The sequence below is a fragment of the Natator depressus genome, chromosome 2 (assembly GCF_965152275.1).
Source record: "Natator depressus isolate rNatDep1 chromosome 2, rNatDep2.hap1, whole genome shotgun sequence".
Lineage (NCBI taxonomy): Eukaryota > Metazoa > Chordata > Testudines > Cheloniidae > Natator > Natator depressus.
The window spans coordinates 51,520,924-51,536,075 of NC_134235.1; the positions used below are offsets into that span (position 1 = coordinate 51,520,924).

General features: G+C 43.6%; 1 protein-coding gene across 1 annotated transcript in view; it reads left to right on the plus strand.

The window, feature by feature from the left end:
• Window positions 1-5,769, plus strand: part of TPD52 (tumor protein D52) — a 188,323-nt gene extending 182,554 nt beyond the window's left edge. The window contains exon 7 of the mRNA XM_074944199.1: window positions 5,479-5,769. Coding sequence (XP_074800300.1) covers window positions 5,479-5,632 — 154 coding nt within the window. The 3' untranslated portion in view covers window positions 5,633-5,769. The remainder of the gene's footprint in view (window positions 1-5,478) is intronic.
• Window positions 5,770-15,152: the final 9,383 nt, after the last annotated feature.

The window sequence follows — 15,152 nt, forward strand, 5'->3', positions numbered from 1 at the left end:
GCTTCTACCTTAAACACAGTATAACCTCGGTTGTTTTAAGGATTAATACTTTGGTGCCTTGGATAGAATGATGGGTTTTATGTATTATTACCATGCCTGCAGCAACCTATCATTTGCCCATGCTTCTAAACTTCTCTGATGGGAAACCACTGCAAGTAGTATTCATGTTTCCGCTTTCTCTACACCCTCCATTGATCTTTTATCCTAAAGTTTTCTAGCTGTAGGGAAAATCTGTCACAAAGGCAAATGTTTATACCCACACAAATTGACAGTTGTGTCAGCTGCTTCCAGGTGGTATTCTTCAGGATACCTTTGTAAGCAGGTGTGCTGTGACTACAGAAAACTTTCTTTAATAATTGGATTATGTGTGATTAAAGTATCTGGAATTTATGTTCAGATTATTGAAGTAGCAGTTAAGGTTTGTGATGCTTTCACCATGATATAATTACTTGGCTTTTTCATTACAAATATGTGTTAAAGGCATGTCCGGGAACTTGGGCAATGTTTATTACAAACTGTACCATGAGCAAATAGGCTTGTTTATAATTCTACAATGGGAGATTAAAGCATTCTTGTAGAACATTATGATAAATTGAATTTACTTCACAGTTGTGAAATTCATAGCACAGGAAAAGCCTGCATTTGTAAGAAACACTTTTTTATAGTAATATAGAAATTTTGGTCAGACTATTTGTCTAATCTGTGCATTTGTAAAACACCCATCACTATAGTATCTGGGTGCCAAAGGATTATGGTGGTAATCAAACAAAAAGAAGTTTTTTCAGTATAAAAGTAATACCTTTGTACCTGGAGGCTAATATGTAACTTTTAAGATTCTCTCCATTCTGGAGAACTAGTGGCTTCATCCTGCAAAACCTTCCTCAGTTTAATAGTCCTATCGAAGATCTATACATGTGAGTACAGAGTTTGCAGAGTAGAGCTCTAATTAGGTCAGTGCTGGGCAGGTTAATTTACTGGTGTGTTTATATGTGTGTAGGTATTGGTGGGGCTTGACAATTTACCTGACACCTCCTAGCGCAAGGACTACATTTTATTATCCAGGACAAAAATGTGTCCCTCCTCCTTTTTTAGAAGACTGGAAGAGTTGTGTACTGTTTGCTTTGTACTTACTTAACATATCACTCAACATTTCTATTTAAAATTTTTTAAAAATTCCAACTTCTTATGTTTCTCTTGCTTTTGCTATACCTACTCTTCCTTCCTAGCTTCACTCTATATTTTCTTTTATTTCTATCCTATTGTAAATTATGATATCATGTTTTCTTACACTATTTTGAGTGAGTTACCTGCTGTCAGTCTGTCTTTCTCTTCCTCTCCATCCCTGTTTATCCCTTTCCTTTTCATACATTGTGTTCTCCACCTTCTCCTCTTGTCTGTTTTCTGACCCACATCTTCTCCCAAAATCTCTCTCCCTCTCAACAACTAACTTATTTTTCAGCTTATTCCATTCATATGTCCTCTTTCATATACCTCATCTGCTCACCCACTCAAGCCCCTTATACATAAGGAATGAAAATTTTGTCAGCCAAAGTAAGGGCTAAAGTAAGATGAGAAGTCCAACTGTCCAAGAGCAACACCCTGGTGAGATACCAAGACCCTCCCTTCTTCTGTGCTGCTGTTAAAGAGGGCAGTGCTTGAGTTCATATTGGAGAATTCGCCCTGGGTACTTCTAAAAGGCTCCATCTTTTGTAGCCTCTGGCTGCTGGAAGGCACTAGGAGCAGTCTCTCTATATTATCTTTCTCACCCCAGAACCTCCTGGCTTCTGTGAAAGGCATCTTTTGTTATCGTAAGCCTAAACCAGCTTCTTTTTTGTATGTGTCCTCATCACCAGTAAATAGATTCAGGTTTTGGTACATTTTCTGTAACTTTGTTTTGCCCGTTTTTATACCCTTGAAATTTTGTGCGTTAGCCAAATTTCATGAAAACAGCAATTCTACTGTGAAACTGCAAGATTTTGCCTGTTTTCACAATGAAACCAATTGGGCTTCAAAACAGTCCTGTTTAAGAGTTAAAAACCCATTTTGTGGAAATCAGTTTCAAATTTACAACCAAATGCAAACATTCCCTGTTCCCCAGCATTTTGAATTTCACAGTGACTATTTCACACACCACTACGACTGTTAAGTAAATTTTACTTCGCCTTAAGTTCTTGAGAGGTTTCAAGATCTGCACTTTACTCTGTAAGAAATGTATTATTTTACTCATGTTTTGGGACAGTCAAAATACCTTAATTTTCTCTTTTTAAAAATGAGTGTATAAAAATCCTGACTGACTGCATTGATTGCTACTGTTACTGACAAATGTGATCATGGCAAGGTCTCGCAAAATCACTCAAGCTGCTTACTGCAGTTACCTCTTTAGAATCATGCTATCAATTATTTTCCTTGACTACTCTGGGGAAAAAAATCATAACCCAACCACCTGAGCCACAAAGGATTTACCAAGAGGCCCAGGAGTAAACTGTAAACTAGGATCTTCACATGTCAAAATAAATACGTACGAGCCCAGAACACTTTGTTTTAAGATGACATTTGTTTTCCAGTGCAGTCTTTCTGTAGTCTTGGATGACTCATTAAAGAGAGATCAATTCCATTACAATTTTGCTAAGAGATTCCCACTGTTTTGCACAGTGCTAGTAGTTAGCTGTCAGACAGTAACTACTTGATGTCCTGGGTTGAAAGGCAAAAACAATGAGCTTGTCAAGAGAGCGTATACATTAGACAGTCATTACACCTTCTCCAGTTGGCCACTGTTGCTAAAGTTGATCTCATTTGATAAGTGTTTAGTTTTTCATGCATTAAAAGTAAGAATTGCTTATGGCTGAAATGTTCAAAAATACGTAGTGCTCTTACGTAGTGCTTTTCATCGGTAGTTCTCAGAGCACTTTACAAAGGAGGTCAGTATCATTCTCAGTGTTCACTAATTTTGGGGACCCAACTTGAGTCACCTAGGGCCTGCTTTTAACAAGTGTTGAGCGACTCCCATTGACTTTTTAAAAAAGTAAAACAATAAAACACAAGTGTGTCTCTTCCTCTAGGCAGAATGTTCCATTATAATAGGTGTGGCAATTTTTTTTAAAAATAATTTAACAAAAAATGGCAAATGATACTAACTCTATGGAGGATAGAATCAAACAAAAAGCTTCCTTCCTTGCTTGAGGCTTAGAAGTGAAGATATAAGCCATAGTTAATGCAAAGATTTTGTCATGGTTATTTTTAGTAAAAGTCACGGACAGGTCATGGGCAATAAACAAAAATTCAGGAAGCCATGACCTGTCTGACTTTTGCTGCTGCAGCTCCATGTTTTCCCCACCACCGTGGTGGCTGGGAGCTGTGGGGTTCCCCCTCTGCCTACAGCGACTGGGAGCTGCAGGGTGACCATATTTCCCAAAAAGAAAATGGGACACCCCAGCCACTTGCCTGAGGCATCGCGAGGCTCTCGCCTGTCGTAGGAACCCTGAGGAGGGGCCCCTCAGGAATCTGTCATGTGTGACTAGAACTTTGCAGGGGGCCCCCTGTCGCTGCTGTCGCCGCTGTCGCCTGTCACTGCAACCCTGCCAGGGCCCCATTGACTGTCAGCTTCAGAGTCCTGCAGCCCCTGGGGCTAAAGCAGAGAATGTCACCAAGGTCTCCACAGTATGCATCCGATGAAGTGAGCTGTAGCTCACGAAAGCTCATGCTCAAATAAATTGGTTAGTCTCTAAGGTGCCACAAGTACTCCTTTTCTTTTTGCGAATACAGACTAACACGGCTGTTACTCTGAAACCAAGGTCTCTGGAAGTCACTGATTCCCTGACTTTCATGACCTCCGTGACATAAACATAGCCTTAGCCATAGTTAAATAAATGCTAAGTAGCTTGAGTAGCCAGTGTCATATATTTTTTAACAGAGAGTAGCAATGTCACCAATGACCTAGTGATGTGTTGTCTTCCCCTGTAATGATGTACAAGTCTTGCACATAATGGTGTACATGATACCAGCAGATACAGTAAAACCTTTTGGTAGAAGAACAAAATAGTTCTCAGTAGTAACTCCATTCTAGCATAAGCCCCAGTCTCTCAGTGGGGTCTAGCATGGATTGCTGCACCTGGGCAGAGTTCATTGAAGATAATCTGCATAGGTGCGGATCAGGCCCTTATTATTGCTTATCATTCACTGTACTTGACTCACAAAGGAAATGATGGACAGAATAGCCCATTGTGTCTTTATTTTGTCCACCAGTTAGGCCTACTTTCTGACGTACCAATTTTGGTTTTCTAATTTCCACACTTCCCTTGTTTACCAAAAATAATCTTAACACAGTCCTTAAATTATATCAGTAGGCATTTTTTGTTTTGACTAATTTAGTTTGTTTTCCTTTGATACCTGGTCCCATTAATATTTGTTGTTCTAAGTTGTGACATCTTATGAACTTACTCATTTTTTACAAAGACAAGGTGGCTGAGGTAATATCTTTTATAGGACCACATTTTATTAACTCACAATTATGGTAAATTTGTAGGCCCAGTTATCAGAACAACCTTCACATATGATTAAGCTCATGTGCATAAGTATTTAGCAGGATTGGGCCCTAAAACAAGGAGAGAGAATTTACTAGTTTTCCCATCTTTCTCCCAAATCACACTGCCTCTAATTCACATCTGTTGTTTTAAACATATAGTTCAATAAAAGTAAAACATATTTATTTAAAAGATGCCTATTGTTCTTTAGCAAAATCACCCGTGTTCATTCCTTATCTGTATCAATGTACTTTAAATAGCATGTGTTGCATGTAATTACAGTGTAATAGGAAAGTTACCACAAATGTAGGTGTACTAGTTTCCATACAAATTCCCTTTAACCATTTTTTGAAATTAGGGACCAAGGTCCTAATCCAAAACCCACTGAAATCATTGAAAGACTTTCCCTTGACTTCACTGGGTTTTGCATCAGGCTTTCAAATGCCTTGCAAAATTTTAATTTTAAAAATGAATTTGTTTGAGTAGTTTGTTGGAAAGGTTTTTAAAAAATAAAACAAGCAAACTGTTTTTTCTTGCAATTTATAAAATAAACTGTAAACTAATATTGGTGAGTGCAGCTCTGTAATGCTGCTAACTTCATAAAGAGTGAAGTGAATCATTACCTTGAAAAAGCCACGATCAATTCCCTTATCTTTTGCCAAAGAAAATAGTATGTGTTTGGAATTTAAGCTAGTAATATACTACTTTGCACTTCTGTCTTCCATCTAAGGATCTCCAAGTGCTCTTGCAAATATGTAGGTAAATATTATCAGTGTCATTTGACAGACAATAGAGTGAAACATGGAAGGTCTGAGTGATTTGTGAGAGAGAGAGAGAGATGGGAATGGAGGCTGGGCTGTGTTACTTCCAGAAATTCTAGAATATGTTCCATCCTAGAAGATGTAAGCATGTCTAGTGCTTAACGGAACTTATTTTGTTTGTTTTGTTTTTCCCCCAGAAAATATCAAAAAGGATCCAGAGTGCGTCTGAGACTGGTGGACCTTGAACTCACATCTAGATTCCTGGGAGCAAAAACAGATACAACTTTACTGGAGGCTGACGCAGTGCTGCTAGGGCTCCTGGAAAGCAGAGAATTAAGGCAAAAAGAGTAAAGTTATGTAAATAAATCAATCAATAAACTGTAGATGTTTAACATTTAATTTGTACAACTTGTTTGTTCTCAGAAAGAAAATGTTAGGATTCTTCCCCCATGGTTGTGTAAACGGTAAGGTAAATTAAATAAAAGGCACCAATCACAGTATGTCTAGTCCTTAATTATCTTTTACCTTCTCATCTCCCTGCTTAAAATTGAACATTCTCACATCATACTAAATTCAGTGGTAAGAAGTTAACTGAGCTTCTTTGAATAATTTGGTAACCATACCATGTCTGACCTTTGTGTATTCTTGCCTGGAGCAGAACAGACATTCCAGAGTCTGTATTCCAATCCCAGGGAAAAATGATCTAAAGTGCATACTTTGCCAGCAGAATTCCCTGGCAGAAGTGCATTGTTCCTTTCAGTAAAGGTGCATAATTTAGAAATAGACGTATGGTTCCTGGATCAAAGGTCAGAAAGCAGAGTTCATACTACAAATGATGGTCTTAATCTCTGTCATTGTGGGGTTCTCATTTGTATGATGATATGGCCCTTGCTGTTGCCCATGTCATAGTGGACCATTGAGCGACTTGAACTTATTTGTTGCTTTGATTTGAGCTCTCATCTCAAATACATGTTGATAATCACTGATTTTTTTTAATGGTGACTAGTCTAAATGCAAAAACCTATTTTAATGTAGCAGTCTGTGACTTTATAAACAAACTTAGAAAGGGCATGACAGTGTGTGTTTTAATGGACAGTCTAGAGATTTCACACACTGTGCACATTTTGAGACTTTGCACTGCAGTGTCCCAAGTCTCTTTGGCATATTTGAAATTGGAGCACCTTTCTCCTGAGCTCTGGTGCCTCCAGGTTTGAATTGTATGTACTCAGTGGAGCTCAGAATAGGTTAAATGTGCCATTTTATAGCAATGGGGCCCAGAAGAAAGGCCACCAAATCTGCAGGATTGTTCATAGAAAGAAAAGGAGTACTTGTGGCACCCTAGAGACTGACAAATTTATTTGAGCATAAGCTTTCGTGAGCTACAGCTCACTTCCTACATTTTAAAGATGCTCTCCGATGAAGTGAGGAAAATTGTTAAGGTGGATAGGACTTGTCAGGCTGCAAGGATAACCCAAGGAATCAAGAGCTGCATGTAGGAATCTAGCACACTACACATTGGCCCAAGTGTATATTGTTCTAGACATCAGCACTTGGTCCAGCAATTCCACTGTGGTGTAGAACAGGGTATGCAAGTGTTAGCTCCGTATGAAAGGCAGTCTCCCACTTCTCTCCTCAAGCAGCCACTCCTTGTAACCTTTTCTCTGAAAGTATGTGCAAGGAAAGGGAGAAGCAGAGATGAAGTTACGCTCCAGTTCACCTGGGACAGGGTAATAGCTCCCCAGAACCTTGTTACACAATGGTTCCTAATTCTTTTCCCTCCTGAAGAAAAGATTATATTCCCTTCACTTCCTCCCTTCTCCCCCACCCTTAGCAAAACCAATGTCTTGGGTATCACACAGGGGATCACACAGCCACTAGTGCCGTTGTCCAAAATTCATCTCAGTGAATGATCTGTCAAGAACAATGCTTTAAAAATCATGTACTTCTCTGCCACAGGATACGAGTAGGAATCTTATGGAAAATGTTCAAGCTTTGTGAGGGGAATGGAGCATGTTTTAGCAGATCTGTGTGCAAACCGTAAAGGGACGTTGTTTCTCAAATGAGAAATGATCCAAGTCAATGAAGGAGGGCAGGCCATGTGAGCTTGCTTGTTGCCTTCGTTTGCTCTTTCATCTCAGTGATCATAATTATGGGAATTTGAACATAAATTTGAACATGGGAGATTAGCCTCCAGGTAAACAATTATACTGCCTCCGAGACAGGAAAAAGAATGTTTTTATTAACCAGAAGGCATCTTGGATACCCCCCCCAAAAATTGACTGATCAAAGTAATCAATCTATTTTACAGTGTTATATCATTCTTAAAGAAATACAATTTGGGGGCAAAATGCATGATATTAACTATTCCAGGGCATGCAGTTGTGAGATGAATTGCTGTGACATTGAGACTCACTACAGACACTGATTTTATCAAGACTTCTTTGGGGGAACATTATGTTCTCGGAGTAGAAAAGAAATGGCTGTTTAAAAGCTGCAATGGCTACTAAACAAGGTTCTGATAAAATGGAAAACCAATTTGTTCTCATCTGTGGAATCTGAGATGTTGCAAAATGTGAGACAGCTCCGTTTTACCAGAACGAAATGGATTGCTGCAAACTAGTCTGGGCAAAGATTCTGGACCTGTATTGTGAATAACTTGATTGTGGGCCTATTCTACTGTACTTGCCACTTTTGCATGTGTACGGTATACTCCTGTTTATTCAAAATTCTATTATCTGAACCTCCACAGTATCTGAATCTCTTCCTTGCATGCTCTCTGTATCTCATGCTGGGAGACAAGGAAGGGATTCGGATAAGGTGGAGGTTTGGATAATAAAGCAGACACACACACCCCTGTACCACTCCCCAAAGAGGAGGACAAGCCCCAGCAATGGGGGAGGCCACATGGCTGCTGATTGGCTCCAACAGCAGCACAGGAAGCCCTCTGCAGCTCCACTGTCACAGCCCCACTTATTCATTCCCATGACAGCAATCTACAGAGGGCTCCCTGCACTGCTGCAGGGCAGGTGACACCCAATCCCTGCAGGTGCAAAGCGCAGGAAAGGTTGCAGTCCTGGCAGGACAGAGCAGAATCCTGTGATAAGTCAAGAGTTCTTTGAATAGTGTCCCTATAGGTGTTTCACTCTTGGTACATGTGTGCCCTGGGCACCCTCAATCAGAGATTTTCGTTAGCAGCCTCCATTTGACCAGCACATGTAGCGTTGGTATCTTCGTGCCCCGCACCCAGGCAGTATCAGGCTGCGCAGGTGAATTGCCTTCCCATTCTCCCCCCACCCCCAGTTCCTTTTCAATGGCCTTGGCCTGAGACAGAGCTAGTATTCAGTATACTGCTTCTACAGTGTGTCTGCTTCTTGCCTATCTCAGTAGTTTTGGAGCTTCTCATTAGTTAGTTCGTTAGCCAGTTAGTTGTAGTTAGTTCTCCCTGTGAGGGGCATGCCTGGTTCACCGGGGTACAAACATTGCCTTTTGTGTAAAGAGGCCATCCCAGTCAGTGACGGACAACCAAGTGTGTTCGCTGCCTGGGCAAATCGCATGTGCCTTAGAAGTGCAACTTCTGTCTAATCCTGAAATCTAGGGCTCAGAGAAACCAAGAAGTCAAACTTTGATTCCTTATGATGGAGCGTCCCCTCTGCCCCACTTCAGAACCCGGTCAGGACCTCCCAGATGTCAGTCTCTGGAAATTTCTAGCACCCCCTTCCCTCTCAATTCAATATTCTCCTAGGAAAGAGAAACTGTCAGAGCCCTCTTAGAAGCCGCTAAGAAGAAGAGATATAGTTCCCCTCCCATGGATTCCCCCTTAAAAGACCTCTGTCTCCAGCCAGATCTACGGCTTCTGATGTCTTCCTTGAGGCTTATTACTATAGGAGGGAAAGGCTCCTTTGGTATGGGGGATGTGGGAAAATGCATTGGCTCTAAGACTAAACAGGACTGCAGAAAGACCCTGGTACCATTGGCTGGGGATGGTACCAAACGTAGAGGATTAGTACCATTGACTTGAACTCCACTCTCAGTGCCCTTACCAAGAGTCGCAGTACAGTATAAGCCTTCAACCTCATTGACACCACCCTTGAAGCACCTTAAGGCTTAGGTTCCATCAGATAAGGACAAACACTTGTTATCACAACCCCACTTGATAGCGCAACAGTTATCGGTACCACAAGACTTCAGATACCAGAGAGACTTGGCAGTCATTGCCAAATTAGAGTCTCTGTTGTTAACAGGTATCAAGAATCTCTTGGTCTCCGGATCCCTTTACATCCCTGGTGCTATTGCCCCCCTATTCTCTGGGAGCTCCTCCTTTAGAAGAAGAAGAGGATGACGAGGAGGATGACCTTCCCTCGGCTTGTTCCATTTCATTGCCAGTATTCTTCAATACATCCTTACACTAACCTCCTCTCCCAAAGGGGCAGGGAAGATGCTTCAGGACCTCATCATTCCTGGTAGGAGCAACTCTGCATGCTGTCTCCTCCCCTCTGTTGGCCTCAACAGCCATATTGGGGTCTCTGGACAGCCTACCGTCAGCAGTTCTCTAAGTCCCTGACCCTGTCCTATCAGGACGATAGGGAGACCCAAGCTTCTCCTCTCCAGCAGCATGATGAAACATTTGATGAGCAGGAGTCCAGTGCAGACACCTCAAACCACCATCTCATCATCTTCACCAGATGAGGCCCTGATGCCTCCCCATCCATCTATAGCTGATGATTTTTGCCAAGTCCAGAACCTTGTTAAGCAGGTGGCAGACTCTGCAGATACCCCTTGAGGAGGAAAGAGAACCCCAACGCAAGCTGTTGGACATTCCATGCTCTGCAGCACCATCTTTAGTTGCCCTCCCAATTAATGAGGCTCCACTGGAACTTGCTAGAACCATCTGGCAAACCCTACCTACAGTGACAACTACTTGTAAGAGGGATGACAAATTTATTTTCTTTCCAAGGACTCTGAATTCCTTTTCTTCCACCCACCTCCCAATTCTTTGGTTGTCAATCCAGTGAATGAGTGAGGCAAACAACACTGCTATAAATCCGAACTATATGACAGAGACCAAAAGCTCCTGGACCTCCTGGGAAGGAAGACCTACTCATGAGCTATGCCGCAATTCCATATTGCAATTTATCAAGCGTTGGTGGCCAAGTACAGCTTTACCAACTACACAAAATTTGGGTCATTTATTGAGCACTTTCCTCCAGCATAAATAGAACAATTCCAGGCCACTAGAGGAACAGTTGCTGAGGAACAGTTTCTGGCAAGAACATATTTGCAGGCAGCACTTGATGCCACAGACACCACAGTCCATTTTATTTCTAAGGCAGTGGTGATGCATAGGGCTTCCTGGCTGCAGTTGTCTGGCGTCCTCAACCGTATTTTGAACTTCCCTGGGGATCTCTCATTTGACATATGGAAGATGTTTGCAGAGAACACTGGCAAGTCATTACATACCCTTAAAGATTTGAGGGCCCATTACGCTCGTTAGGCATCTACACTTTCGCAAAAAACATTAAGTTCAGCAGATCACACATGGGTCAGAGATCCCGCCCTATAAAATTCTCTGTATTCCACAGGCCTTCAAAACACCCCAGGAAGAGGCACTTGTTCCAGAGAAAGAGACCCTCTAGCCCATCTGATGTGGCACCGCAACAAGCATCAAGCACCAGTTTTGATGGGACAGTCAAGGGTTAGAATTCCCCCCCCATTAGCCTGCCAGCTTCATCATTTTACCTACATTCCCCCATTTGGAAGCCAACTATCCTATTTCCAGCATGCATGGGAACATATCGTCTCAGACAAGTGGGTGCTGGAAGTAATATCAATCTACACGATCTACTTTACCTCCCCACTTTCTCATTCACCTTCCCCGTCTCTCTTCAGGAACCTCCTCTTCCGAGCCCCTGCTAAGGCAGGAAATAAACACTCTTCTTTGCTTCGGAGCAGTAGAACTGGTACCTGCTCAGTATAGGAGAAAGGGTTTCTATTCAAACTATTGCCTCGTACCAAAGAAGAATGAGGGTGGAGACCAATTCTAGATGTAAGACGTCTGAACAGATTCATGAGACCTCGGAAGTTCAGGGTGGTGAATGTGGCTGCTATAACTCATTTTCTGGATTCAGGACGCATACTTTCATAGGTTGATCCTACCAAGAGGTGTTGTCCACCACAAGGACTGTGCTTTCTTTGTTTTGCTGAACGTAGAAAAATCCACACTGATGCCCATTTAGAATATACAATTCATAGGGGCATGGCTGGATTCCCTCACATCCAGGGAATCTCTTCCCATAGACACGCTCTGGACATTATCCATCAGACACAGATCCATCAAAGTCATGACAGACAACGTTGCTTGTATGTTTTTATATCAATCAGCAAGGAGAGGTGAGATCCCCTTCCCTAAGCACCAAAGCAGTCAAGTTGTGTAACTGGTGAATAAAACATCATATAAGGATTTGCCCAGCATGCAGAATGTCACAGCCAACATGCTCAGCCGATGCTTCTCCCAACAGTACTCGTGGAGTTGGATTCCCAGGTTCTTCTTGGAAACTTTAAGATTTGGGGGTTTCCAGAAGTAGACCTTTTTGCCACAACCACAAACAAAAAATGCTCAAGGAGAGGTTTGGGCCCCAATTCACTGTAGAGTGTCTTCCTCCTGCCCTGGACAGACAGACTGTTTTATGCCTTCCCTCTGACACCTCTCATCCTCAAGGTGATAAATCAGATCAAGCAGGACAAAGCCAGAGTCATTCTGATAGCCCCAACATGTTCAAGGCAAGCATGGTTCCCTTACCTGTTTCACTTCGCTCTCTATCCTCCGCTAGATCTCCCGGCTGTCCGTCAACTCCTCTCTCAGGATGCCTGATGCATCGCAACTTGGGCATTCTTCGCCTCAAGACGTGGTTCCTAGATAGTTTGTGGGGCTAGAGCAGGGTAGGCAAACGTTTTGGCCCGAGGGCCACATCTGGGTATAGAAATTGTTTGGCAGGCCATGAATGCTCACGAAATTGGGGTTGGGGTGCAGGAGGGCTCCGGCTGGGGGTGTGGGCTATGGGGTGGGGCTGGGGATGAGGGGTTGGGACCAAGGGGTTCAGAGGGTGGGAGGGGGATCAGGGCTGGGGCAGGGGGTTGGGGCACTGGAAGGAGTTAGGGGGCAGGCTCCAGGCGGTGCTTACCTCAAGCAGCTCCCAGAAACAGCAGCATGTTCCCTCTCCAGCTCCTATGCAGAGACGTGGACAGGTGGCTCTGCATGCTGCCCTGTCCGCAGGCGCTTCCCCCTCAGCTCCCATTGGCTGGGAACCACAGCCAATGGGAGCTGCGGGGGCGGCGCTAGGGGTGGGGGCAGCATGCAGAGCCCCCTGGCTACCCCTACGTGTAGGAGCCAGAGGGGGTACATGCCACTGCTTCTGGGAGCTGCCTGGAATGAGGCAAGCCCCCGACCCCACTCCCCAGCTGGAGCACCGGAGCGTGGCAAGCCCCAGACCTTGCTCCCTGGTGGGAGCTCGAGGACCATATTAAAACATCTGAAGGGACGGATAGTATGCCCACCCCTGCCATAGGGGGACCCATCTCGAAAAGCTGCACAGGGTGAATAACCTCCTCTTATTGAATAGTGAATTATGAAATGTCTCAATGTTCTGTTCATTGGTATTGTGTGTGTGTTTTATGATTGCAACACGTGAATATTCTTTATGTATGGAGTACATGAACTTCATTTAAATGCAGTATTTATTAAATGAGCACCAGCAGAATACAAACAAATCTGGATACATGTTTCCAGTTGGGCTTGCAATCTAGGACAGGCAAGATAACATTTCAGACACACATTAGATCATAGATGCTATTATGAATGGGCAGTGGCGTGGGAATCTAGTGGAGCTGTGTGTTGAAAGGCTTTACAGAAGTAAAAACAATCAGGAGTCCTTGTGGCATAGAATCATAGAATCATAGAATATCAGGGTTGGAAGGGACCCCAGAAGGTCATCTAGTCCAACCCCCTGCTCGAAGCAGGACCAATTCCCAGTTAAATCATCCCAGCCAGGGCTTTGTCAAGCATCTTAGAGTCTAACAAATTTATTTGGGCATAAGCTTTTGTGGGCTAAAGCCCACTTCATCAGATGCATGCAGTGGAAAATACAGTAGGCAGGTATAAATATACAGCACATGAAAATATGGGAGTTGCCTGACCAAGTGGGGGGGGGGGGGGTCAGTACTAACGAGGCCAATTCAGTCAGGGTGGATGTGGCCCATTCCCAACAGTTGACAAGAAGGGGTGAATATTAACAGAGGGAAAATTACTTTTTGTCATGCTACCAGGCCAATTCAATCAGGGTGGATGTGGTGCCACAAGGATACCTTGTTGGTTTTGCTCATACAGACTAACACGGCTACCACTCTGAAACCTTTACAGAGGTAGTGTGTTTTGAGAGGAGGAGTCTGAAGGAAAATGGGGGGAAATTTGGAGCGTGAGAATTGAGAGACTAACATAAATCAGTATAGAAGAAGTCAGGGAGATGAAAGTAGGGGAAAGATGCAAAAGGATTTATCCCATAACAGTATTTCCTGATTAAAGATTAACACTTCAGTCTAACAAACTGAAGGATGCGACTTATTTTAATATGATGACACCCTATTCTCTAAAATCATGCAGATATAAACATACCTTGGATTTACAGAGGAATCCCTTAGCATAATAAAAGTTAAGTTTTGGGAGTGTATTCTTCTGAGTGCCAAATTCAGGAATTTCCCCATGGGACATTTTGGCAATGACTTGTTTTGTTTTGAAGTTTATTATTTATGCTTTCCTCTGGAGCAGTGATCAGGGATAATCTGTTAAGATCACTGTTTGGCCGGGTCCTGTAAGTGAAGCAGATCCAGTGCCCCTGTGTCAGAACAGGTGCTCCCAGTTTGGCCAGTTAAGAGGGTGAGGCAACACCTGGGTGCTATAAAGGATTAGGGGTCCTGGAGAGTGAGGAGAAAGACCCAGTGAGTTGTGGAGACCCTGTGAATCAGGGCAGTCGGTGACAGGTGGTCAGGAAAAGGACAGGTGAGAGCTGTCAGGGAGCCGGAAACTGGAGACGAATTATCAGGAAGTCCATGGGGAGCTAGCCTGTTGAGCTTCCTGAGCCAAAGCCAGTGCTGGGAGGCTGAAAATGGCAGAGGACTAGGAAGCCAGAAGAGGGGCTGGCTTACTGATGACCTTCCTTGAGCCAAAGAGCCATGGTTTCAGGAGGCTGAAAGAGGGCTGACAGCAGAGAGCAGCAGAGGGAAGGGAAATGCCTACTGGCTCTCTGAGCTGAAGCCAGAAGGCCAGAGCAGGCTGAAGGTGGGGAGTGAGGCATGGTAAAGGGTCACCAGAGCTGTGCTGGAGAGCTGGAGCGAGATGAGGGACACCGGAGCCGTACTGGGAAGCTGGGGTGTGGTGAGAGATGCTGGATCTCTACTTGATTACTGTCTGGACTATAGTTGTTGGACTTGGTTTGGGGGCTTGTTATGGTTTATGTGCACAGGGCTTTCTTTTCTAATAAGTTAATTGCACTAGGGCCCTTTGTACTCAAAACAACTGTTTGGACTATTTCTGGGGGGAAGGAGGGAAACCGAGGCAGACGCACTTGTCATGCTGCAGCCTGCCACAAGAGGATACTCCAGGCCGGGGGCCCCTTAGGGCGAGCATATGGGGTTTAAACCAATACAGTCAATTTTTTAGGGTTTGTCTTCAAGGACTGTGCTACTGCAGTGCAGCTGCACGCTGTAGTGCTTTAGTGAAGACACTACTATGGCACCAGGAGACCAGCTCCTGCGGCGCAGTTAATCCACCTCCCCAAGTGGCAGTAGCTAATTTGACGGGAGAAGCTCTCCCATCGACACA